Genomic DNA, 26,957 nt, shown 5'->3' on the forward strand with positions numbered 1-26,957 from the left:
AGATGCAGGAAAGCAGTGTTTCTCAGGGGCTGCTGCACCCTGCAGGGGAGCAGCCCTGGCTTAGAGAGGCAGCAGAGTAGAACTGCTGCATATTTTTGTTTTGCAGCATTGCCCTGGTGAGGATGAGCTGATTTCAGTAATTCTGGATAATTTGCAAATGAACTGCTTAAAAAATGTGGCATCCCTGGTGTGATGGGTACCTAAAACTGCATATTTGAACACATGGCTGTGAGTGGGGACTTGTGTTCAAGCAGAGGCATCTGAGAGTGTGTGTGATGATCATTGAAATATCATTGTAATAATGAAAGGGAAACTGGGAGCATTTAGAGGGGAATTGTCCTTGTTTAGTGGTTTAATCATTTGTTGTGCTATTTTTAAAGCTGGAATAGTTCACAGGAATAGTGGCAGAATATGCTTTATGCATTATTTGAAGGGATGCTGTAGAAAAAAGGCTGAAATGAATAAATTTAATATTCAGGTTTCTCCACCATCATCTGTAATATTTGCAGATGAGCTGGATCTGTTTGTTACAGATACTCTTTTTCCTGCCAGCAGCTTCCAAGCCTGTTCTGCTGAGTGCAGAGCACACCAGGGAGGGAAAAAAAGTGAGGTTATGTGGTTGCCAAGATAATGGTGACAGTCAGGTGTGTGCAGGAGTGAGCAGTGCCCTGTTTGTGGCCAGATGCTGGAGGTACCTGAGATCCTGGCATCTCCAGAGCTCGGTGCATAGCTACAGAGTGGTTTATTTTGTCCCTAAATACTGATTTTAGGTCAAAAGCTGCTCTGTCTTGTGTTCAGTGATCTCTGCTGCAGCCCCTGGGAGCGTGGCAAGGGGGACAGGGAGGGCAGGAGCTTCCCTGGCTGCTGCTGGAGTTCCCAAGGCAGCCCCTGGGTGGGAGAGGAGCCTCCTGTCATTGGCCAGTGTCTGTGGGAGGAGGAGATTTGGGCTCTGCTGGGATGCTCTGGCTGGGGCTGTTCTCTCTGCCATCACTAACACAGCTTTTCACATCAGATCCAAAGTGAAATCTCTCTGGAACCTTCAGTCTTCAGATGTTCTGTGCACTTTGGCAGGAAGGGGAGCAGCTGCCTGTGGGGAGGCCAGGAAAGCCCCTTCCCCTGGCACTGAGTTTGTGCTGATGCACCTTGCTCAGAAGCAGGACATGAAGAAACCAAAGCTTGGGGGAAATCAAGGTGCTGGGTGTGAGTGAGGAGGGGCAGCCTGAGGAGCTGCTGTTGCAGCCTCCACTGCCTGCAGGGAGTTCATTAGGGAGAAATGAAGAGCCAGGGTTTAAATTATAATCCTCTTACTTTCCCAGAGCTGAATGCCCAGAGATTTCCCTCGTTGGAGGGTTGCAGTTGTTTGGGTTGCAGTGATTGAGTTGTCACAGTGATTGGATTTGGGGCTGTGGGAGGGCAGAGCCAGCCCAGCTCCATAAAGAAATGATGATTCACAATTAAAAGCCACATCCTTGCTGTCACCAGCACTCCACACTTTTGACTGAAGTGAGGTTTCTGCTGCTGTGGGGGATTTCTTCACCTGTGTCTGAGGCCAAATTCCTGCTGTCCAGGCCAGTGACCCAGGGGAAAACTCTGCAAAAGCAGCCTCAAGGGCTGGGGCATCAACACAGCTGCTCTGCTTGCTCCCTTTCTGGTTTTCCTCAACGAAAATTGTTCAGCAGCTGGAAGGAAAACCAAGTCTGGTTGTTAAAAAAGGGGATAAGAGGTTTGGGACTGGGAATGCAGAGGTTTGGGACTGGGAATGCAGAGGTTTGGGACTGGGAATGCAGAGGTTTGGGACTGGGAATTTGTAGGTTTGGGACTGGGGAATTTGTAGGTTTGGGACTGGGGAATTTGTAGGTTTGGGACTGGGGATTGAGAGGTTTGGGACTGGGGAACTGAGAGGTTTGGGACTGGGGAACTGAGAGGTTTGGGATTTTGGGACTGGGGAATTTGTAGGTTTGGGACTGGGGATTGGAAGGTTTGGGACTGGGAATTGAGAGGTTTCCTCCCTGCCAAGGTCACGGCGCTGGCAGGGCCGCGCAGCTCCTGAGTCACGGTCATGTGCTGGAGCTGCGGGTCCAGTTCTCCTCCTCGTGTGTAAGTTCAGTAAATTTAGACCCAGCAGCCTTCCCTGAGCCGGGAGGATTCGGGAATCTGCCACAGGGATTAACCCCTTCCCAGCCAAGCCAGCCACAGAGCTCAGCAAGTGACATTTTCTGCCTGGGGCTGGAAGGTTTTGTTCCCAAAAGATTTTTCCAGAGGCAGAGCTGGGTGACTCAGCTCTTTTGAGCCTGATGTGTGTACTTTGCCTGTTTATTCCCAGGACAGGCAGTCCCAAGGGAGTCATGTTACACTGCAGGCTCAGTGTTTATTAACCAGCTCGGGCCTGAGCTAAGAATAACTTTTTTCAGTTGTTTTGTTGATAGTGATTATTTTTCCTTGCTTAGCACAGGCAGCAGCTTGAGGTGGAAAGAGTCCAGAGAAAGGATTTTCCCAGCAAGTTGTGGGAATACATAAACACTCAGCTATTATCACCTTCCTCCCCTGAACAGCCACAGCTGAAACATAAAATCAGGAAGGTGAGAGCTTTAAGGGAAGCAAATTGCTCAGTCTTGAAGTGGAGCAGCTCAGCAGCGCTCTGTCCTCTCCCAGCAGTTGTTTGAACTTCAGGGATTCAATCCAGCCTTCAGATGCTTCAGAACCAACATTTGTCTGCAGAGCAATACTTGCTTCCCTGCCTTCCCTTCTGTGGGGGTTTATTTAGGGGATTTTTGGGGCATTTCCTCACTGATCCCTTCATTCCCTCAGTCCAGCCCCGGTGCACGGAGCCCTGTGTGGCTGCACGTGACCACGTCACTTTCTGTACCCATTTAGCTGCTTGGCACAGAAAAAAGTCCTTTGGCAGATGAATAGATGCAATGCTTTAATCAGCTGATGTGTGTGAAAAGCAGCAGAGTGCTGTGATTTATTCTGTTGGATCTTTGATAGTTTATTTAGGCTCCCACAGCCCATGTGAAGTTAATACCTGCAGAAATTTATAAACCACTTTTCCCTCCCTTTTCTTCCCCTTGTTATGGTTTTAACACAAATATCAGTTAAGGCAACATCCCTCTGGGTGGAAGCATGTGGAGCAGAGGCATTTGTGTTGTGTAATAGTTGTAAAATATATTTATTTAGCTGATGTTTGTGGTCTTCAGTGGGATTTGTGTTGCACTTGTTCCTCACTCGTGGGGGTCATCTGTCCAAAGCTGCCTTGGTTGATGACACCTCCATGGCAAAAACCCTGCTCTGGCCTCTGGTTAAGCCTTTGTATGTTTTTTTCTTTGTTTATACCTTCATGCTGTGCTCATTCTGGTAGGGTTTAAATGCTAAAGCGAGTTTAACCCTGGGTTGTGTCACAGTGTCAGAAGTGACTTGTCACCAGTGAAATGCCTTTGGCACTGTGTTTCCAAACACCTCTTTTATAGTTTTGCTGCTAAAACTCAGAGGATTTTTAGGCTTAGTGACAGCTGTGCTCCTTTCCTCTCACATTTCCTTTGGCTTGGGTGATTAAAAGAAGATGGGGGCTGTTTAGGAGGTGGGTACAGACTTTGGGGCAGGATCAGATACCTGACCCACCCTTGGGAGTGATAGCAGAGCTCTGCTCTGTCACAGGCACTTCAAGCCTGAAGAAAATGTTTTCATGAGCCTCAAGATGGGGAAGAATAGTAGATATTTTCTTCCCTTGGTGCTGAGGTGCTGTGGGAGCAGCACTTTGAAATGAGGTCTCATCTCCTGTGGAGCTGGAGGCACAAGGAGCCAGTGATCAACTGGTGCATTTATTAGTATCATTTATTTATAATATTTCCCAGCACAGTCACCTGTAGTAAAAGCAAGCAACCCCTGTGGCAGGGAGAAATGACACATCTGACTCCATTGATATCAGATATCAGAAGGCTAATTAATTACTTTATTATACTATATTACATTACATTTGAACTGAACTTGTTCAAGCATTTAATTTAACTTAACTGTACAGAATTTCCTGACTGTTAGCTGATAGTTCTGACACATACATGGATTTAATTGGTTAATTAATTAAAACACACTAGAATTTAATTAAATTCTTGTAGGTAAATAATTTTCTTCAATGTATTTTATTTGTTTAAAACACAGGGGCAGTAAATGAGATAAGAATTGGGGTTTTTTTCTCTGAGGCTGAGAAAATCTTTGGGAAGTTGTGCCTTGCTTTTCCCTGTGAAGAGAAATGCAGCTACAGTCCCCTGCCTGTGCTCACTGCTGGCTGCTGGGAGAGATACCAGGGAGAATGGCTTTAAACTAAAAGAGAGTAGGTCTAGGTTGGATATTAGGAGGAAATCCTTCCCTGTGAGGGCATGAGGCCCTGGCACAGGTGCCCAGAGCAGCTGGGGCTGCCCCTGGATCCCTGGCAGTGCCCAAGGCCAGGCTGGACAGGGCTGGGAGCAGCCTGGGACAGTGGGAGGTGTCCCTGCCATGGCAGGGGTGGCACTGGATGAGGATGATTAAAATCCCTCCAACCCAAACCCTTCCATGGAACCATTCCATGATAGGAACAGCAGCATCTGGACCTGTGGAAAAAGCTTTAATCTCACCTTGGGCAGAGATCCCAGGTGCAGAAAGTCAGCAGCAAGATGCTACAAAGGCAGGAGAACCTCTCCAGGTTGTGGGTGAAAAGAGTTTCCCCACTTCTCCTTAGCCTTGGGTTATTCATTCTGGAATGACACTGACACCACCAGCTCCAGCAGAATCACTCATCAAGTAAAAGGGGAAAAGAGTTGATGCTGCATCTGACATCTCAAAAAAATAAAAAAAGAAGGCTTTTTTCCATGTAGTTGTTTACATTAATTAGGTTTTGTAATGGTGAAAAGGGAGGGAAGGGCTGGCTGGAGTGGATTGGATTGGATCAGGGAGCTCCTGGAGAGGAGGGACAGGACAAAGCATTCCATTGCTCTTGAACCAGAGGCTGTGCTGCTGCATTGTATAAACTGCTCCAGAACAGCACTGTCCAGCTAAATACCCTGCCCAGCGTGTGTGGTGTCCTGGATCACAGCAAAGGCCTGCTGGTGTACTTGGAGACTCACATTTATCATCATTGTGACCCAAAAAGCTGTGAAAATGAGGCAGAAGCTACCAGAAGGTCCTGCCTAGTTAAGTTGTGTGGTAGGAGCAGTGTCCTCACGTGTCTGTGGAGTTGTGTCTGAGTTTTGCTTTTTAAAAAGCAGATCCACTGTGGTCCCAGCGTAGGAAGAGGTGTTGCAGCAGTTGGGTTTTGGGATGGGGCTATTTTGGGGCTGTGCTTGTTCCCCTCATCCCCTCTACCATGTTTTTGGAAGGGATGTTGGTTGTATTTGTTGTATTTTTCCTTTTTTTCTCCTCGAGACCAGGGAATCCCTCGTTGGATTGTTCCTGAACTATATTTTCATTTACCTTGTGTTGCACTTGAATCAGCAGGTGATGAGTCCAGGGATGGAAAAGCAGAAAAAGAGAGACAATGCAAAAACTGTGCCCCTGTGCTGGCACTTCTGGGGCATCTCCAGTCCTGGGGCAGCTCTGGGAGCCTCAGGACAGGAAGGACCTGGAGGGGCTGGAGCGTGTCCAGGGATGGGAGCAGAGCTGGGAAGGAGCCCCAGGGGCAGCTGAGGGAGCTGGGCAGGGGCTCAGCCTGGAGCAAAGGAGGCTCAGGGGGCCCTTGTGGCTCTGCACAGCTCCTGCCAGGAGGGCACAGCCAGGGGGGTCGGGCTCTGCTCCAGGGAACAGGGACAGGAGCAGAGGGAACGGCTCAAAGTTACATTATTGGGATATTGGGAAAATTCCTGCATGGAAAGGGCTGTCCAGCCCTGGCACAGGGCAGTGGTGGAGTCCCCATCCCTGGGGGCATTTAAAAGATGTGTGGCCCTTGGGGACATGGTTTAGTGGTGGCCTTGCCAGTGCTGGGGAACAGTTTCACTTGAAGATCTCAGAGACTTTTTCCAGCATTACCAATTCCACCATCCTGTGGCTCTTGAGAGCAAAGGCTGTTGCAGGCTGGTGGCTGGTTTTTGTGCTATTACAGTAATAAATGATTTTTTAAAATTATAATGTAAATTATACTGGTTTTGTTCAAAAAGAATAAGGAAAAAGGCATTCTGAAAAGTTATTTCTAAATGTCTCATTAAAATGCGTCATCAGCAGAGCTCCAGAGCTCCAGTTTATTGTTACTTTGGGCAAATAACACTTGGGGAGAGCATCTGCTGGGATAAATTGTTACAGCCCATGGAAATGGGTGCAAGTAGGAAAAATGTGCAGAGCCTGTAGCCGTGGCCTGCCTTCCATCTGGGATGATTTTGGGCTGTTCCATTGCATTGGAAATGCATTAATGCAGCAGCAGCAGCTTCTGTTAAGCACACTCAAGGTTGTTTCTTGCTGCTTGCCTGATTTTGGAGGATTTATTGGCGTTGTCTACAGGTCTGGCTGTCCTTGGAAGCTGGTTCAGGAGAGGCTTTTGGAAACAGGTGGCCAGGCCTTTGGACACACAGGGTTTTGGTGACACTGTCATGTGTCTCCTGGGTTGTTTCCCACTTCAGCACTTGGGAAGCTCAGGTGATAAATAATAGCAAACTCTGACTTATAAAATTGTAGTAAATTCTGACTAATAATTACTAATGGAGCTGTTACTTACCAGTGGAGCTACTAGTGGATCTACAAGCTGCTCCCATGAGAGGCAGTGTTGATGAATTGCTCCTCGACAGGGATGGTTTCTCTCTTGCAATCTTTTCATCTTTATCTCAATGTCAGTCCTTCCAGTTCTGTTCCTGCTTTTTGGGATGAATCATTGCATCCACTCACTTGGCTTTTCTTGTTCCCTGGCAGGCTCCTTATCCCTCAGGACAGAATGCAGCTCCCACCACGCTGGTGTACCCTCAAGCCCCTCAAACAATGAACACTCAGCCTCAGACCCGCTCGCCGGTAAGGAGCCCACGCTGCCTCCTCCTGCTCTCTCCTCCTTGCTCGTGTGTTTCTCTGTCTGTGTGTGTCTGGAGCACGGGGCTGGTTCTCTGCAAAGCCCATTTTACTGACCTGGAAGCACATCCTGAATGGCAAACCTTGGTTGAGTTTTTCAGACACTGTCCTGGTAGGATAATTTTCCTTCTGAAGTTCCTAAAGAAGCGATGGAGGGATTCTCATCTACCTTTAAATAATACCATTTATTTTTAGCCTAGTTGCTTTCAGGTTCACTTCATTATAGAGTTCAGGTTCATTGCCAGAATCTTTCTCTTTTCTTCTTTTTTTTTCCTTTTTATTTTTTCTTTAAGGATGTGTTTTGTGCAGGGATAGACCAAGATCAAACACAAGCAGTTCTCTGCAGCAGCACTCGCTCTCCAGTGGCCTCTGGGCTTTGCTCCCAAATCAGTGCCACCAATCAGTTCTAACCCTGGAGGTGCTCACATGTAACCTAGAGCTTCTGTGTACTCAGATCTTTTTGTGCTGAGCCCCTTTTTCATCCAGCTTTAGGTTTGATCATCCTTCACAGTCTGTTTTTTGGGGGTGGGTGTTTATTGTGATACTGCTCTGCTGTTGTAGGACTTCAGTTCCCCACACCAGGCACTTTCTGGGGATTCTCTGCTTGTAGCACAGCTCCACATGATGTTAGAAGACCCTCCTAGGGCATCAGAGGCTTTGCCCAGCTTCTGGAGGCATGGTGGCTTCCCATCAGCACATCCCAGGGCTCTGTCAGCTGAGGAGCAGCAATCCTGCACCTCCTGCCCCTCGGTGTCAGGTGTCAGGATGCCCATAACCCCCTGGTGCCTTCCCAGCACTCTTCTCTCTTTAGAGTAAGGCAAATGCTCCTGGAGCAAACTGAGGCCTCTGAGACAGAGGATTTTGTCCACAGAACAGTTATAAATACAGATAAACCCAGGGCAAGGATCCCCAAACCTGCAACATCACTGGGCACTTGCCCAGCTCTGGAGGTTTCCCCTCCAGGACAGGCCAGGGTTTGTTCTGAGGCCCCTCAACCTCTGCTGATGAAGGAGCCAGGTAATGCTGACTTGGAAGTTCTTTGATGTGCACAGCTGGGAATTTGTCCTCAGTGCCCCATTCTGATCAGTAATGCAGGACACTGCTGCTAAAATTCTTTCCTCAGTAAGTATAATCATCTTTAATTGTTGCAAAGCACAACTAAGCTGGTATGGTTAGAACTGGAGCAAAAACTTGACTGAAGAGCTGCATCTCTAAACCAGTTTTTTTGACAGCCCAGCAGAACAGTGCCAATACATTGCACAGAAAACTGGAAGAGGAGGAAGGTTTTGGAACAGAGTCCGGTTTACAGGTCCCTGGCTGGAAGAGGCTGGATAAAATACTGCATTGTAAGCAATATAACAAACTGTACTCCTTCTTGCAGGCAATTGTGCCCACGGCCCTGTTTTGATTTCTTCTTCCTTTCTTTATTATATATATTTTTTTACCACATCCTTTTTTGTTGGCTACAGAAATGCACTGGGTTTGCTTCTTTGCTGAAAGCACGAGCTGCCGTGGCAGCCTCTGCCAGGTGAGGTGGTGCCACAAGGGCCCAAAGCTGAATTACAGAGGGGTCTGACCTGGGGTAGGACAGAGACCAGGGCCCCCTGGGCTTTGTCACTCAGCAGAGAGAGAATCTGCAGGAAATTTGGCCAGTAAATGTCAAATTTTTAGTGGTTTGGCCCCGTAACTGAAGAGGTCCAGGGGAAGAATTTATCTGCACCTTGTTTGTATTGTTCTGAGCTCTCCTGTGTGCAGGATTTGCCATGTGCTCTGCTAGTGCCCATCTCACCCCATGACTAAAAGCTGCTCCCACCCATCACATCTCATTCCACCTCCCACCCCAAAGCAAATGCAAGACCAGCCCAGGCCTGAGCTACTCCTGCATTTGGTTCTTCGCTTGATTTATTTCTTTGTAATTTGATTATTATTTTTTTCAGTTTATTTTTTAACCCATTTGGTGGTGAGGGGAGGGTGAGGAGGGGATGAGGAGGGTGGCAGGGTGGCTGTGCCATCCCTGGGTTCCTGTTGTGCTCTGGCAGGGTTGATCCAGCCCCTCCCTCGAGCCAGAGCTTCCTCCATCCTGCTCTGCATCCAGGAGCCCTTGGGGGTGCAGAGCTCAGGCCTTTGGGGGTGCAGAGCTCAGGCCCTTGGGGGTGCAGAGCTCAGGCCCCTGGGGGTGCAGAGCTCAGGTTTTTCTGTTCCCCCCAGCACAGCTGCCTTTGCAATCCGTGTTTGCTCCCACGGCTGGAATTGCAAAGCTCCAGCTGGGGCAAGGAAAACAAAATCCGGGTCCTTCAGCACTGCTGAAAATTCCCCAGGAGCTCTTGGCCATGCCAGCCCCCATCTTAACACAAACTGTCCCGTTTTAGGGCTTCTGCCAGAAAAAGAGAGGGTGCTGGAGCACTCCAGGAGGGGTGAGGTGTGCCAGCCCAACATCTGCAGGGAGAGAACTTTCCAGTGTCCATGGAGCAGTGGGCAGCACTGTAGGGAGGGGGCCATGGGGCAGGGAGGTTGGACCCAGGATTTATAAGGTTTTCCTATCTACTGTCTTCATCAAACAGAGAAAAAACAACCCAAAGTGTCTCTTTTAAGCCAGCAGTGACTACTACAGTTTGTTCTGTTGCTTACAGCTATTAACAGGAATAATTCCTATCAAACAGAATTATTTTTTTAAAAAAATTAAAAATCAAGAGCCAGTGGTGACCAGTGCAAAATAGATGAGGGCATTTTTCACTAACTTGGAGCTTTATTTCTTGTAACACATATTACTTTCCACCATGGAATAAACTTTGGCTTCTTCAGATATAAACTTCCAGCTCTTGTTTTAGGTGCAGTGAGAGCAAATCTTTTCTGTGCAGCAGGGATGAGAGAGGTGCCTTGGCCCTGAAGTGAAGCAGTACAAGGTTTCTGCATCCCACCATTCTCTTTTTGGCTGTTTTCTTTCATTGGTGTCTGACACAGAACGTGCAGCCCTATGGAAAGGCTCAGCCCTTCCAGGGTACCTTTAGTCCCTTTTCCCAAACACAAGATACTTGAGCTGGTTTAGGGGAAATTCTTTGGGAAAATAAGGACTTGAAGTGCTTTTATCTCTGGAGACTCATCCAGGTACCTGTTTCTCCTCATCCACAGAGCCACTGGGAGAATGCCAAGAGGCTCTGAGTCCTTCTGTTTCATTAAAATAGAAATTACAGCTTTGTAGTTCCACAAGGTGACCATGCTTTGCTTTTTTACTCTTCATTGTAAGGCTTAGGGAGAATTTTCCAGGGTGAGAAAACTATTTGGTGAACCAGTGCAGGTCATTCTTAATAAACTCTTGTCCCAGGATCAGTCTGTGTGTCCATATTTACACATTTCTGAAGGGTTTTATGACTTTCATCCAAGTGTCACCAAGTGCCACCATGATGTGAAGGTAGAAGGAATATATAAACACCAGGATTAGCAGAGTAGTTCTTGGAAATCTTTAAATCTAGGCAATTTAAGTGTTTATAAAGGAAAAGATCAAATGGACCAGTCAGTATTTATGCTTTGCTTCATGTTGGTGTTAGAGGAGCTGTAAGGGCTGCAAGTGAACCCAGGCCCACTTTTCCATATAGAAAATAAACTTATTAAGAAAGTCACTAATTACCCAGTTTTGATCACTGTTGTGAGGCAGAGAGTGAACCACAATGAGCCCCTGAGTGAGCAGAGGTGGCTGTGCTGAGCCTTCACAGCAGAGGCACGTGGTGGCTAAAATCCACTGTGGATGTAGCTGTGGTCACTGCACTTCATTATTGGAGCTCTTCTCAGTAGAATTCCCTGCTCTCATGGTGGAGCTCTGCTCTAACACTGACAATTATGGGTTTCAACACCTAACTCAGCTCTGGAAGTGGGTACCTTGTCATCTTTATTTATATTTTCCATTTCTTGCATTCATTTTTATTTCTATTTTAACAATCAGTTCCTTCTTGGGAAATGCTTTTAATGTCAGCTGAGCATGTTAAATTGGGGTTATTTTCCTCTGCTTGTGGCCCAAGTGAGTGGGAGATGATTCAGTGGCCTGAGCTCAGGGCTGGGACCCAGAACCTCCTGTTCTCCAGCCAGGCTGCACTGCCTGGGCTGGGCCTTGTCTTTCAGAGAGGTGACACATGCCACTCCTTACAGGGGCTTTGCTGTGACCCCAGTGGAGGAGTTAGCTGGAAATGCAGTGGCAGGGGTGGACGTGCCAGGAGTGGCTGCTCTTTGCCTCTCAGGGGTGTCCCTTTACAGAGGTGTCCCTGTGCAGGGATGTCCCTTTACAGAGGTGTCCCCGAGCAGGGATGTCCCTGTGCAGAGGTGTCCCTGTGCAGGGATGTCCCTGTGCAGAGGTGTCCCTGTGCAGGATGTCCCTTTACAGAGGTGTCCCTGTGCAGAGGTATCCCCGTGCAGGGATGTCCCTTTACAGAGGTGTCCCTTTACAGAGGTGTCCCTTTACAGAGGTGTCCCTGTGCAGAGGTGTCCCTGTGCAGGGATGTCCCTTTACAGAGGTGTCCCCGTGCAGGGATGTCCCTTTACAGAGGTGTCCCTGTGCAGAGGTATCCCCGTGCAGGGATGTCCCTTTACAGAGGTGTCCCTTTACAGAGGTGTCCTTTTACAGAGGTGTCCCTGTGCAGGGATGTCCCTTTACAGAGGTGTCCCCGTGCAGGGATGTCCCTTTACAGAGGTGTCCCTGTCTGGGATGTCCCCGTGCAGAAATGTCCCTTTGCAGGGACATCCCTGTGCAGGACGTCCCTGTGCAGGATGTCCCTGTCTGTGATGTCCCTGTGCAGGATGTCCCTGTCTGTGATGTCCCTGTTCCTCCCTGGCTCTTCCCAGCCATGGGGCTCCATCCTCTGCTCCCCCAAAGCCCCGGAGCAGCTCCAGCCCAGCTGCTCTGACCATTGACCTCCAGTTCCAACAGTTCCGAATCTCCACTGCTGCTCGTTTGCAGTTGGTTTTTGGTTTGATGTGTTCCTCCCAGGCAGGATAAGGGTTGCCTGCATCCCTGAGTGCCTTTAGGGGCAGCTTTGGCTGTTTGTCCAGCTCCCAGCACAGTGCCCGTAGCAATGTCCATCGTGACACCTCAGCCCCCGTGTGTCGCTGTCCTGCAGCAAAGCTTTCGACCGTGTCGTTGTTATTTTATTTTCTGTGGGTTTATTTTGCATAGAGTGTGACATTTTGGTTCGTTGTGGTGTTTCTGACTCTTTGTGCCTTTCCTTTTGTGTTTGTTTCTCCCGCCTTTCCTCAGTTTGCAGCGGGGCCTCGACCTGCCCATCACCAGGTACAGTACCTGCCCCTTCGTTATCACCCTGCACTAATTGCCTGGGGGGGGGGGTGGAGGTGACTCACCCACTAACTCAGTGCAGGAAGCAGCCCTGCAGTAGCTCCTGGCACGTGCATAACCCTGCTAACAGCCACCTGCACCCTGAGTGACACTGACCTCCCCCGGGTCACCGCTGCCATTAACCACCCACACCCCAGGGCAGGAGAACCTCTGGGAATCATTGCCAGGGATGTGTGGGCTTCCCTTGCCTTCTCACATCACTAAAAATGTGTTCTGAGTATTCCCCAAACAAGTCAGTGGTTTCAGTTTCCTAAGATGTCACCTTGGAGCAAACCAAACAACTTCCCTGCCTTTGTTGTGTGATGCACCTGGTTATCTGTCACCATTGAATTGCTTGGTGTCCTTTTCACTTAGCCCACAAAAGCCAGACCTGTAGGAAGCTTTGAGTGTTCCTGTTGCACCACTTGGACTTTGTGAGGACCCACTTCATTATTAAGAAGGAGATCTAGGAATAGCTGTGGCTTATGGAACTCAGGGGTGGCAGAGCTGGGACTTCTCCAGTGCCAGGACAGATGCACAGGCCTGTCTGTCCTACTCAGGGTGTCTGGAATTGTCTTTTCTTCAGCTCCTACACTCCTCTTTCCCAAAACACTTATCCTTGGGAACTGATTTTGATGCTTCTTGTAGGTTTTGAGGGAGCAGAGGTGGCATTGCTGGTGGGAAAGAGGAGGAGAGGCAGGGAAGCTCTCCCAGAGCTCTTTTGGCTTGCAAGAGGCAGGTTGTTTCCAGAAGATAATAGAAAAAAAATCCCAGTAATCCTGTGGTGTCAGGACAGGGGCTTGAGGCATGGAAGGTTTGTTGCAGGGAATTATTTTGTCCTCACTTGAGTCATTTCCTGAGCAGTTGAACACTGGGATGAGCAGTGTGGGGAGAGCAGGTAAGTGTTAGGTGGGCACAGCCCCCAAATCCCCACGATCCTTGTTCCTTCCAGCTCAGGGGGCAGCAGGGGAGCTGGAGCCTTGCAGAGCAGGGCAGGAAGAGGAGTGTAAGGAATGGAATGGGCCAGGTGCAGCTGTTGGCTCATGGGCAGAGGTGCCATGGGACCTTTGGGACAGTGATTTCTGAGTGTGGCTGGACAGGCAGGGACAGAGGAATGTTTGCAGGGGCAGCCTGGGCAGCGATGGGGCATCAGGGTCTTGTTCAGATGCTTTTGCTGTTGACCTTAACTTCAGGTCAGTGTTTGCACTGCCCAATGCAGAGAGTGCATTCCTGCTCTGCAGCTCCTTAGTCCCTTCATTCCTAAGGGATGTATTCACTGGGAGCCATTTCATGTTCTCCTAAAATTTACTGAGCTTTCTTTAAGCAGGGTTTGGCCCATGAGTCTTGAGGCAGCACAGCTTTGGAGGAAATACTCCCACAACTGGAGCTTTACTGGTGGGACTTGGCCACCACTCTGTCAGAATGGGATCCAAAACTTTCCTTTGGACCCAGTTATGGCCCTGCCCTTACTGTGCTGGTAAATTCTGAGTGTTTTCCTGATTTTATCACAGTTAGATTTTTGTCTCTCTTACATTTGAATCTGCTTATAATGATCTGTGAGAAGCTGTCACCATTAGGAAAATATTCCAGGATTTATTCCAGTTACATCTGTCATGTGCTGCAGCAGGACAGGCACAGAGACACCTGGGCTGTGGATCAGCTGTTTGTTTCCTTTAACCCAAAACACCCACGGTGTGGACTGGGGGTGCAGACAGGGATTTTGGCCCCTGCCACATGCAGGAGGTCACAGCTGTGGGAGCAATTTCATCTGAACCCAGCACTCACAGGGTGCTCGAGACCAACAGAAATAATTATCCTCACAGGAGAGTTTGTAAACTTGGTTAAACTGTGTAACACAAGCTGAGAGCTTTGAGACTGAGATTCATCAGCTAGAAAATGCTAAATAAGTAAATTGGCCTCAGCAGGGCTAATATTTACTGCAGCAACTCCACCTTCCCTTTGAAGGCATCAGCAGCACCGTGGGGTTTGCAATTCCCTGTGTCCATCCCAGCTTTTATTAACATGTGCCTTGTATTGATTCTGGGTCTCCTTCAGGCAAATAATGGATTGTTCTTCACTGTTACTGCCTGTAATTATTAGAGCTTTAAGGTCCTCAAATGAGCATGATTTAAGCACCTGAAGTTGAATGACAGCTTTATGAGCAGGGTTTTGTCCTGGGTGGAAATGCCTGCCCTGCAGTTGGACAGTTACAGTGGGAGCTGGTGGAGCCAGTTAATGCTGAGGGAAATGTGACCCCACTGTGAGAGAGAAAACAGCAAAGATTTGGGTGTTACCAATAGTGGCTGAAGGGAAATGAAATAATTGCAGCAGTTGTGACTGGAAGTTAAGTGTGCATCAGTAATCCCTGATTCTGAGATCACACACTGAGAATCTGCAGGAAAACCTCACTTCATAGGAGAGAGAAAACAGCCCCTGCAAAGTGTTTTGGGCAGTATTTTGGAATCCACTCTCAGCTTGTGTTTTTCCCCAAATGCTGTGGCTCATGGAGCTATTCCCTGCTGGAATTGCTGCTCCATTTCCCACTTCCTGCACAGACTTTCTGTTTTTTCTTTCTGAGTGAGGCTGTGGAGTCACTTTGTTGCTTCTGATCCTCACAAAGCACAGTTGAGAACAGCAGTTTTCTTCTAACCTGAGCTCCAAAATGCAAATTTTTGGTACATTTGAATCTGCCTAAAACCCCTTCACTTATGAAGTGACTTGGGGAGTGTGGGGTTTATTTTAGAAATGAGTGCTCAGAAGAGGCTGGTGTGATTAAAAACAGAAATCAGAAATACAAATTGAAATGTGGTTATTTCCTTTTGACTTGAACTGTGTTTGAGATGGGTTTGCTGCTCGTGGCTCAGCCTCTCACTTGAGGTTGCTGGTGGAGTTTATTCCAGTTTTACCTTGGGGTTGCTTGAGTTCCTCTGGATGTTACTGGTACAGGAGAATGGGCTTGGCTGGATGCTGCTGTGGAAAAGCTTTGGGACTTGGAGAGGTTGGGAGTTCACTCCCTGAACTGACCCAGCTGACCATTTTGTAGCTTTTTTGGGGTATTTCAAGTCAGAAAGTGATGGGAAACTGCTGCAGTTACTTCCCTGTCTGCATCCATGAGTGTGTGAAGGAGCTGCCACATCTAAATACCAAAAAGGGCTTTTTCCCTTCATTTTATGATTTAGTAAATAGTAAAACAGGGGGAGTCAGAGGGGAAGGAAACAAGCCTTGAGCCAGCCCAAAGAGCTACCTGGGGGTTTGAGCTGCAGCTCCTGCTCCTGGAGGAGGGACAGCACAAGAGGAAATGGCCTCCAGCTGCACCAAGGGAGGTTTTGGGATATTGGGAAAATCTCTTCATGGAGAGGGTGCTCAGGCACTGGAAGAGGTGGAGTCAGCATCACTGGAAGTGTTCAGACAAGGTGTGCATGTGGCACCTGGGGACATGGGTTAGGGATGGACTCGATGATCTTAGAGGGTTTTTCCAACCTAAACAATTCCACAATTCTCTGATCTTCACATCTCAGGGCTGCAGCTCCTCTGCAGTTCCTGCTGCATTGCCCATGCAGGCACCTCCTCCTCCCTGCCCCAGGCCAGGCTCAGGTTATCCCACCAAGGGCTGGGGCCTGGTGGCACCAGAAAGACTAAAAATTAATAACAGGGCCACAAGAAGCTTGAGTGAAGTGCAGAGCTTGGGTGACAACTTGAACTTTCCTTTTGCTTCCATTCTCCAAACCTCCCCCCAGGCTCCTGGGGAAAAAAAATTGATGAATGCCCATGTTTGCCAGGCTGAGCTTAGCACAGGTTTGTTTTCAGGCTCTTACGCCAAATTTCTATTTTGGTGCAGCTTTGGGGTCCAAGGGAGCACTCCTGGCACTGGGAGCCATGGCCTGGAAATACAGAGCTCAGGGCAAACCCATGAAAAGCAGTGCTGGGTGATGGAGGGGGCTGGGGCTCTCCTGGGGTGTGACCGTGTTCACAGGGTCTGAGGATGAGGGCAGAGACCAGGATCTGACTCCATGTTTCAGAAGGATTGATTTATTACTTCATTATATATATTATATTAAAACTATACTAAAAGAATAGAAGAAAGGATTTCATCAGAAGGCTGGCTAAGGATAGAAAAAGAAGGAATCATAACAAAGGCTTCTGTCTGGGACAGAGAGTCCGAGCCAGCTGACTGTGATTGGCCATTAATTAGAAACAACCACATGAGCCCAATCCCAGATGCACCTGTTGCATTCCACAGCAGCAGATAACCATTGGTTACATTTTGTCCCTGAGGCCTCCCAGCTCTCAGGAGAAAAAATCTTAAGGAAAGGATTTCTCATAAAAGATGCCTGTGACACTGGATCTCTGCTTTTCCTTGGTGGCACATTGATCATTGATTTTATAACTCTGGGCACGGAGTGATTGGGGAAGAAAATGAAGAAGATGATGGTAAATAAAAGGATTTGGCAGGGTTGGGGTGTGTGAGCAGTGACTAAAGGGAAAATGGCAAGGAAGGGCAGAGGGGTAGGGAGGGGGTTTGCAGAGGAAGAGCCCCGGGCTGTGTCCCAGCATGGGAGCCTTGGGAGCCTCCAGGAGCCTTGGGAGCCTCCAGGGCCCAGCTGGAGGCTCTGGAGGAGCAGCTGGCCTTGCCCAAGGGGCTCCCAGTGCTGGGAGCGTTCCCTGGTGCTCCCAGCAGGTTCTGGAGCTGCAGCAGGACCTGAGGAGCAGATTCCATGGGTGGGGTCTCCCCATCCCTGGCACTGGGGCTTTTCCTGCTCTGCCCTGTGGATGGAGGTGCTGTTGATAGAGAGAGGTCTCACTTCTGCCTCCAGCCCTTTTCACTCTGCATAAACACACACCTGTGTGGGGCTTATTAAATTTTTCCAACCCTCCCTCAGTGAGACATATGCTGCAACATGCTTACAGCTTAAAAATGACCATTACTCAGTGAATTACAGTGAAAAAAGAAAGACTTTTACACTTTTTGGTCTCTTTGGATATCGAAAAACCACAAACTCTGGTGATTCTCACCATAAATTCAGCACCTGTACCTGGTTCATGCCACACTCCTGCATCTGCCCCACATCTCCCAGCCACACACAGGTTTTATCAGAGCAGGACCACGCTGGGCTCTTGTTCTTCTCATTTGCTTTCTCCACCCTCACTTCCAAACTTTTCTCCCCAAACAGTTCTGTTCTCCTGGTTCAGGTCACACTTCCAGCTGGGGACAGCTCTTCATGCAGGTTGACAGGGCTGGACATAAATAATTGTGCTCACCTTAACAATGTCTGGTTATCTGAAAGAGTCATCCAGGGCTTCCCTGGACAGATGGTTTGCTGTGGGGAGCAGCTCAGGTGTCATGAACTCTTCAGCAGCTCCAGAATGGGCATTTTAAGCTCATTGTCATGTTGAGGACAGAGACATCACAACTTCCTTCCCAAACCTGGGGTGGACAATCCCAGCTCATCCCTTCCTTCCCCTCTCTTCTTTTCTCACTCCTCCTGGCACAGTTACTCCCTGTAGCACATCACTGCACAGCAGCCAGCAGGATTCAGTGTGATGTGTGGTGGCCTAATTATTATAATTACTTTTTACTGAACAGTTAAATATGTGGCATTTCTTCCCCTCCCAGTCTTGGTGCAGAAAAGGAAAGAAATCCATTATTGGAGCCAGGGTTTCTGCTTTATCTGCTCTCTCTGTACCACTGAAAGAGACCAGAAGGAGAAATATTTGATGTTTTAGGAACAGAGTAAAGACAAAGTCTTTCTGTAGTGTCACATTTCATGCAGTAAATCATGGTTTGATTGAGTTTGTTTGTTTTTTTTTTTTTAACTTTTATACTTGGATGTGAAACTTTCCTAGGAGAGTTCTGACCCTGTGGGATTCTGGCAGCAGAGTCCATGGTGCCACTCAGGGTCTTTTCCTGGCTGTTTCTGGAAGGGATGAGTCAGAGCAGGGCAGAAGCTGACTGCAACTGTGTTCATTTAGGGTGCATGTTGTATCCTATTCCTTCCTGTTGATCTGTAAGCTGTTCCATTGGCTTTCTTTCTGTTTCCTGCTGCTTTCTTGCTTCGTTATTGAAGGGAGGATTCAGACCTATACAGGTAACTCCAACTCCTGGTTCTGCATGGCATCAGTGTCTCTCACCTGGTCACTCCTCTGTCAGTGAATGCCTCAGCGTGTGGTGCCTCCCTCACCTCCTGAGCTGTGAGCTCAGAGCCAGGGCCTGCAGCCCTGTGCCCATCCTGGGGGCAGAGCCAGGGCCTGCAGCCCCGTGCCCATCCCAGAGGGCACAGCCAGCCCCATATCCATCCTGGGTTCAGATCCAGAGCCAGCCCTGTGCCCATTCTGGGAGGCAGAGTCAGAGCCAGCCCAATGCCCATCCCAGGGTGCAGAGCCAGGCCTGTGCCCATCCCAGGGCTGCTCCCAGCACAGGAAGGTGGGCATGGGTCTCTGCCAGGGCTTGCTTGGCTGCCTGGGCCTGGCCCATCTGCCAGGGCAGCACCTTATGCCAGCGTGGTGCAAGGCTTTGGGACCACCCTGGTTGCCACCCTTTGGAAAACAGGGCAGGACAGGTGACCTGGATGTGAAGGAGAGGCATGAGGTGCCTCTGACCTCTGTGAAATTCTGGAGTTTTAGCTCTTCTGGAGATAAATTGGAACAGTTGCCTTGATGTTTTATTTCCCTGGGGCATTTATAAGGGTGGGGATTTTAGCAGCCAGCCCACCTTATAAAAAGGAAATTAGACAATCTCATTTTTCTAAAGTTGGCTCTGAAGGTTCAGCTGTAAAATTCAGGGGATACAAACTAATAATTCTTAGTTTGTAAAGTTTCTTGTCTGATTCTACCTTGTAAAATAGAAAGCCATAGAGGGCCCTGCTGTTCACAGAGAAACAAGGACTGTCCTGCAGTTTTCTGCAAGCGTGGCAACCTCTGGAAACTAACACCATCACTCTAATATTGTAAGCATATCTCCAATTCTTTCCCAGGGAGTCTGACCAGTTCTTTGTTTTCTCTCCTCTCTCCCTTCCCTCTTGTAGTTTTTTCAGAGGCCTCAGATCCAGCCTCCAAGAGCCACCATCCAGAACAGCAGCCCCTCCATCCGTCCCGGAGCGCAGACCCCGACTGCCGTGTACCAAACCAACCAGCACATCATGATGGTGAACCACCTGCCAATGCCCTACCCCATGCCTCAGGGCCCCCAGTACTGTATCCCACAGGTAAATCCAGCCTCCAGGCACCTGAGGAGCTGCAGAGCAGTGTTTGATGCATGGGGGTTGTCTCAGGAGCCGCCAGGAGGGTGTGGGGATGTGGCTGTGAAATCAGGCTGGGAGTTGAATATCATGTGCCAGGGCAGGTCTAGATTAGGTATTGAGAAAAGTTCCTTCATGATGGGGCATTGCAGAGGCTCCCCAGGGCAGTCAGTGGTGGAGCCAGCATCCCTGGAAGTGTTGAAGAAACGTGTGGATGTGGCATGTGGGGACAGGGTTCAGGGGTGGGCTTGGCAGTGCTGGGGGAACAGTTGGACTTGGTGATTGTAGGGGGCTTTTCCAGCCTAAATGATTGCAGGATTCTGTGGTTCAGCCTCTGTCCTTTCTCTGTATGAAGTATTTGTTCTTCTGTGCACGGAGGCACTAGGAACCAATCACCTCTTTCAGGCCTCCCTCAAACACAGTAGGAAACCAACGTCTTGGACATTTAAATATTGGACTAAATATTGGACTAAATATTTAGTGCTTTAAAAATACCTAATTTGACTTAATAGATCCACAGGCACTCCAGAACCTTGGGCCTCATAACACAGTGTGGCAATCAGGGCAGGAGCTCTGTCCTGCCTCAGCTCCTGTGTCCTCCCTGCCTTGGCTTTACCTTATTTTGGCACTAACATTTGGAGAGGTTTGGGTGGATATTAGGGAAAACTCCTTCATGGAAAGGGTGGCCAGGCACTGGCAGAGGATCCCCAGGGCAGTGGGGGAGTCCCCATCCCTGGAAGTGTCCAGGTGTGGATGTGGCACCTGGGGACATGGTCAGTGGTGACCTTGGTGCTGCTGATTGATGGTTGGACTCAGTGATCTTAAAGATCTTCTCCAACCTTAGCAATGCATAATTCTGTGCTGCCCAAAACTGTCATTAAGCAGAGTGAGGATCAGATGCCTGTTGCTCAGAGGGGCTCAGTTACAGCTTGCCCCAGGCCTTGTGCAGTGGTTGATGGCTGTTTTGTCCCCCCAGTATCGTCACAGTGGCCCCCCGTACGTCGGGCCACCGCAGCAATATCCTGTGCAGCCACCAGGACCAGGACCCTTCTACCCAGGCCCAGGTCCTGGAGAATTCCCCAATGCCTACGGTGAGTTCTGCTTGGAGACTGCTTACAGTCTGTCCTTGCTGTGTTTTTCTGTTGTCAAGCTGAAGATTTATAATAACAAGCTGGATTAGCATTTGTTTGAACTTGAAATAGCTGCTAAATTTGGTGGTGTCACAGCCCTGATTATTCACTCCTGAAAAATCCCAGAGTGTTGTTTGTGTGAGTGTGTCAGGAAAGGCTGCAGCTGCCCAGGATCACCTGTGACCAGCAGTGGGGCTGGTTGTTGTTCCCTGCTCAATCATTATTACTTGTTCAGGTATTGTGGGTACATTTGGCAGCCCTGGTTTTCCCTGTGCCATGCCTGGCATTGCCAGTTAACAGCAGTTAACATTTCTTAGCCCAGTGTTTCTTGTTTGGTGTGTGCTGGCGGATAAGAACGAGCCATGTGGCTTTTTCCCTGGATTGATGCTGCCAAGATAATTTAGTCCAGTCTGTAACTCCTGCAGAGGCCAAAATTTGGCCTTTTCATGCATTTGGTCACTCACTGCTCCCTGCAGAGATATTCTCAGGCTCCTATGGGAATTCTCTGTTGGAGTTTTGGAGCCTTGGGGTGACTGATTCCCTTCCAGGCTGACCAGTAACAGCCCTGCTCCCTTGGCAGAATTGCAGTTTGCTCTTCACACACAGAGATCCCTTTGGAAGGAGAGAAAAACCCAGTAGCTTCCCTGTGCATCATTCAGAAAGGTCTCTTATTTTTCCTCTTTTCCTTCTCTTATTTATCTGGTCTGTGTGGAATGCATAGGAATTATTGAAAGGTTGTTATAAAGCCCTTGAACCTGGTAATGCAATTTCAGAATAGGAGAGAGGGTAATTACAGGGCAGCTACTTCCTGGTGGTTGATCCTGGAGAAAATAGAAGAAAAATTGTAATGATGCTTCAAATCTGATCCACTAGATGAGGAAATTGCCCAGTATTCCTCATTTCTTGTAATGCTACAGGTCTGTTTTTTACCTCCTGCTTGCTTGGTGCCATTTATCTGTCTTCACTTCTGTAATTAGGACAAGGTTCATTTCCAGCTCCTTTCCTCTCCTGGAAGCACCTGGTTTTTTTGCAGAAAATCTTGGAATCTTTCAGTCCCAGTTTTAGGTTGCTGCAGCTGTGGAGCATCAGTGGGTGAAGCCAGAGCTCTCTGTCCTGCAGAGTTCTCCAGGCAGGGAAGGTTTCACCAGGGATTTGCCTGTACTTACCCACACCTTTCCCTCCTGTCACTCCCTTGCTGTGTATAGGGACTGGGAATGCTCAGCTCTCTCCAGGTGCTGCCAGGTTTGGGGAGCAGCTAAATCTGCTTTTCAGGCATGTTCAGTGCTGCTGGCAGTGCCTTTTCCATCAAGCACAGGGCTTGTGGCCAGTGTGGCTGCTGGATATCCAAATCATTGCAGCTGGGCAAGACCTAAAGAAAGTGATATGGGAAAATACAGTGGAAGAAAAAACTTGTGAAGATGGACAGTGCAGTTTTATAACTCAGTTTTGCAGTTTATCATTCTCTGATGTCAGGGAGTTTCTGTACAACACTGGGAAAGACCTTGAAGTGATCAGTGGGTAGGAGAGAGACTAAAAGTTGGGTGCTGAAGAACTGGAAGGGATCAAAGGCAGGGAGCAGAGCAGAGAGTGTGGCACTGGCAAATGCACTTGGCTTGTCACAGAAGCTGTTTCTTTCCAGAAGTTACTTTCTTCAGGATTTGGGTTTTAAAAATACTTTTCATAAAGGGAGAGTCATTCCCTGAGTTCTGCTGGAGCTGCCTCTCCAGCAGGGATCCCACTGCAGGTGATGTGGTTATATCTGGTTTCCAGGAGACTGCCAGTGAAGGGAATTCACACCTTGCAGGATCCCAGGCTCCTCCTGTTCCCTCACCTTGGCCAGGCTCTGCTTGGACACCTGCTCATCAGCAGGGTTCATAGAATCACCAAATCCCAGGATGGTTTGGCTTGGAAGGACCTTAAAGCCCATCCAGTCCCACCCCCTGCCATGGGCAGGGACACCTCCCACTGTCCCAGGCTGCTCCCAGCCCTGCCCAGCTTGGCCTTGGGCATTTCCAGGGATCCATGGGCAGCCACAGCTGCTCTGGGCAATAATTTTTGATTCCCAGCCTGCAGAGATGCAGATAGAGACTTTGAGGCCAGATCTGAAGTGGCTTTGCTGGCCCTGGCATTCAAACTGAGACATCTCCTGAGTAATTCAGCCCAGCCAGGAGTGTGGCTTTGAGCTCCTTGATGCCATGCAGTGCTCCCTGCTTGCACAGGAGGAGTTCCCTCTCTGAGGATGCAGAGGAAAGCCCTCTGAGCTGGGGTTTACAGCTCTCAGCAGGAGAAATGCATCCTTGGAGTTGCAAATCAGGCTGTGCTGGGCTGGTTTAATTTGCTCTCTTGGATTTCACCCTTTGCCTGAGATCCAGCGACCTCCTGGTTGGGTTACAGGCACAATCCAGATTTTCATACCCAGTTAAAGGTTAGTTCAGCTGAAGAATAGATCAGATTGGGCCAGAGGCAAGTGCAAGCACTCAGTTCATCCAGAATCCATGCCTAGAAGGGAGAACACCCAGCAGCACCTTACACATTCCCCTGACACCTGATCCATGGGCAGGAGGCAGCTCTGCTCTGCCACCCTCATCTCTGGTGTGGTCTTAAAGCACTTGGTGATTCACTGAGCCACTCTCATTCCACTGAGAAAACCCTAATGAGCCACACTGGCTGCTAGGAATGTGACCAGCACTGTGGTGTAATTCTGCACTCATCACCATGGTCCTGCTTTTTGTGTGTTGCAGCATGACAGGAACATTGCTCATAATTAAATTTTCTGGTTGTGCTTCCAAATAGGTTGCAGTTGACCTCACAGATTGTTTGTATTGGTTAGACTGAATTTCTCTACAAAGGCAGAAAACCCCTGATAAACCAGCAGCAAATCCAGCAGAAAATCTTCCTGTTTGTCAGGCAGAGGAGCCCAGGGATGCTCTTGCAGTGCCTCTGTGGTGTCCACAGCCTCTCAGACATGGATGATGTACATGGCCAATTTGGGGTCATGGAAATCAAACAAGAAATGGTGCCTGAATCTCTTGTCTTGATGGAGCATCAGCTTCTGCTGAGTGGCAGCGGAGCTGAGCAAACCCAGCCCTCTCAGAGGGATGCTGCACCTCTGGCATTGGTTGTGTGTCCTGAGCTGACCTTGTCCCTCTGTTTGTGTCACTGCTGCCCCAGGAACACCCTTCTACCCCAGCCAGCCCGTGTACCAGTCTGCACCCATCATTGTGCCTACGCAGCAGCAGCAGCCGCCGCCTGCCAAGAGAGAGAAGAAAACGGTGAGTGGGGCACTCTGTGCTGGGGGGAGCTGCAAGGACATGAATAATGTTCTTCAGATTAAACCTGAGCTTTACCTTCACTGGAGGCCCTGGCACAGGAGCCCAGAGCAGCCTTGGCTGCCCTGCATCCCTGGAGGTGTCCAAGGCCAGGCTGGACAGGGCTGGGAGCAGCCTGGGACAGTGGGAGGTGTCCCTGCCCATGCTCTAAGATGAGCTTCAAGGTCCCCTCCCACCCCAAACCAGTTATTTTGTGATTCCCAAAGAGATGAAGTGTAATTAAACATTGCACAGTGCTGTTTTCTATTTTTCTATGGGCACTGTCCACTCTGAGTTTGTGACATCTCAGCCAGTCGAAAAGGAAAATAATTTTGCCGGTTTTCAATAAACATGAACAAAAGCAGCATGGTCGGCCCAAGCCTGGAATCCTCACCTGTGCTGCTGCTCAGAGTGCTCCCAAAAAGCCAGGTGGGAATGAGTGAACTCAGCAGTTTGGGAGAATGTTGGGAATTGGTTCAAAGTGACAAATCAGAAATTATTGAATATTATGCATTGAAAAAGGTGGAAAACCGGGAGGTTGTGGATGTATTTGCAGGCTTGAAAGAACCTGACCACATTATCAAAGTGGATATGGGTTTGGAGAGTACATTCCCTCTCTTTCTAGTTCACTGGGGGGAATCTGAGAGAGGCAGATGAAGGGAATTTCAACCCATCTACAGGTGGATGTGGAGAACAGTGGAGGTGTGTGGGGTAAATGTGAGGTTTAACCAGGAAAAGATGATGTGGGCTTGAACTCGTGAATGAATCGTTTGTAAAGGACTGAAGAGGAAATTACAGCAGTGTTTGTGTGAGAGTGCTTTGGAAACATTAAAAGAACAGTTTCCTGGGGGTAGAAAAGAATAACAGGACTTAGACATGTCTCAAAATGCAGAATATTTGCATCTTTGGAGTTTTGAGGGTGATCTGGGGTGACACTTGATTTGGGAGACCGGAAGAACTGAACAATGTGTGAGCTGTGCCTGCAGGAAAGGCCTTTTTGGTGGCTGCTCTCAGCAGCTTTTTTGTCACCTCTTCAGGCCCCAGGAGTCTCTTTTCAGCATCCCAAACACGACATGCCCAGATCCCTGATGCCATTAAAATGCAGAGCTGATCAGACACGCTCAGCTGGGATTAAGGCACTTCCATGCCAGCCAAGCTGAGTTCTTTGAGGCAGAAAAGGGATTTTAAATGCCCAAGATGCTTCTCTCTGAATGTGCTGTTTCAGTTTGGTAATTGGTGTTGCAACTGTTGGAGAAATGAAAAAAATTAAATGTATTATTGTGCACATGCCCACATCCACCATGAGCTGAGTATTTGAGTACTACAAATTTCCTTTGCAGGCAGGGAAATCTTGTTTTTAATGCCATTGACTCTGTGTCAGGAGGAGGAGAGGGCCATCTCTCAGGTCCTTGTTGCTGTAGTTAATGAAATATTTTAGTAAAAAAAAATTGCTAAAATAATTAATTTATCCTTATTTTATCAAAAATAAGAGAAGCCCAGACTCAACACCCTGAGTACAGTGTGTGTGTGTGTGTGTTCCCAAACAGAGTGAAGCCAAACTGAGTTTAAGTCACAAAGCCCTTCTGCAGTTCCAGTTTTACAGCCCAGCATCCCAGAAGGGCTGGCTTGGAAGGAGCTGCAGGACCATTCCCAGCCCCTGCCATGGGGCCATTCATTACAGGCTGGTTTCCAGCAGAGCCCCTGCCCTGGGAAGGGTGATGGTGTCTCTTGGTTTGCTTGGATTTCTGCATGGAATTGATCTCAAGTTCAGCCAAGAGCTTTGGAGAAGGTGGGCAGATAGACAGAATTCTGTCTTCAGGGTTATCATATTCTGCTGGAGATGAAAAGCTGTTTCACATTATCCCAGACACGCTGGCTCTTCCCCCTGCTCAGGGAATGGATTGGCTCAAGTGTCAGTTGAGGATTCACTGAGTGTTCTGGAGTGGTTTCTTTTGGAAAATATTTTTTTCTTCCCATTTTGGAGCTGTGAAGAGACTCAAAAATCCCATTTCTTTCCTAAATGCTGCAGAGTTCTAAGGACTTTGAGTTTGTTCTTTCAGTTTCCCTTTCCTCCACTCAGTATTTTTGTTTGATTCCCTCTGTTTTGGGGGAACCTGGGACTGATTTGCTTTCCCCCTTTCCTAGAAGTGGGCTGGCAAGGTCAGGGAGTTTCCTGTCGGGGTAAAAAACAAAACCTTTTCTCCATTCTTGCCCTTTCCACTACTGGGCAAGCTGAGCTTGTACCCAAACTGTCCCCCACTTTTTCTCAGTTGCAGGAAACTCACATTCCAGCAGCAGAGCCTGTATTTTGCATTACAGGGTGCACATATTTAGACTGAACTTGGTGTGGTTGATGATTCAATTAGGTTTTGATTAAATTAGGTGTTGATGAAGGGATGACATGCCATGCATTCCAAGCCATGGAAACAAGGCACATCCCAGTGCTGCTGCTGAGCCCCAGCTCATCCCAGAGCATCTCCTGCTGCCTGTGCTGGGAGCTTGTGCTGCTCTCCACCAGGACAGCAGGTACAGGAACACTGTGGGAATGATTCCTTTGCTCTTATTGCAATTCTCTCAATCCTGTAGATCCGAATCCGGGATCCAAACCAGGGAGGCAAGGACATAACAGAGGAAATCATGTCTGGAGGGGGCAGCAGGAACCCCACCCCGCCCATCGTCAGACCCACCTCCACCCCGACTCCACCTCAGGTAAGGAAGGGCCGTGCTCCTCCTCCCCTGGGGCCTCTCCCTCCCACCTCCAGCCACACCTGGACCATCCCAGAGACCTGCATGCTCCCAAATGATTCATTGATTCACAGAATCAATATTCTCCAGCCATGACGCTTGCCCAAGTTTGATCATTGGAGCCCCAGTGCTGCTGTTCTTTCCCCTCCCTGGTTTTCTATCAGCAGTAGATTTTCAGTGTTCAAGGAGGAGCCAAAATATCTGT

General features: G+C 48.7%; 1 protein-coding gene across 13 annotated transcripts in view; it reads left to right on the forward strand.

Moving 5' to 3' along the window:
* EIF4G3 (eukaryotic translation initiation factor 4 gamma 3) overlaps positions 1-26,957 on the forward strand; it is a 150,960-nt gene that overhangs the window by 62,606 nt on the left and 61,397 nt on the right. For 8 of the 13 annotated variants that reach the window (XM_036396108.2, XM_036396109.2, XM_054517130.1 and 5 more), the window contains 7 exons: positions 6,868-6,963; positions 12,260-12,292; positions 18,400-18,420; positions 19,357-19,536; positions 20,546-20,660; positions 23,871-23,971; positions 26,594-26,716. In XM_036396108.2, coding sequence (XP_036252001.1) covers positions 6,868-6,963; positions 12,260-12,292; positions 18,400-18,420; positions 19,357-19,536; positions 20,546-20,660; positions 23,871-23,971; positions 26,594-26,716 — 669 coding nt within the window. The remainder of the gene's footprint in view (positions 1-6,867; positions 6,964-12,259; positions 12,293-18,399; positions 18,421-19,356; positions 19,537-20,545; positions 20,661-23,870; positions 23,972-26,593; positions 26,717-26,957) is intronic. The other 5 variants (XM_036396111.2, XM_036396107.2, XM_036396106.2 and 2 more) reach the window with 3 other exon arrangements.

The sequence above is a fragment of the Molothrus ater genome, chromosome 23, assembly GCF_012460135.2.
Source record: "Molothrus ater isolate BHLD 08-10-18 breed brown headed cowbird chromosome 23, BPBGC_Mater_1.1, whole genome shotgun sequence".
Taxonomy (NCBI): domain Eukaryota; kingdom Metazoa; phylum Chordata; class Aves; order Passeriformes; family Icteridae; genus Molothrus; species Molothrus ater.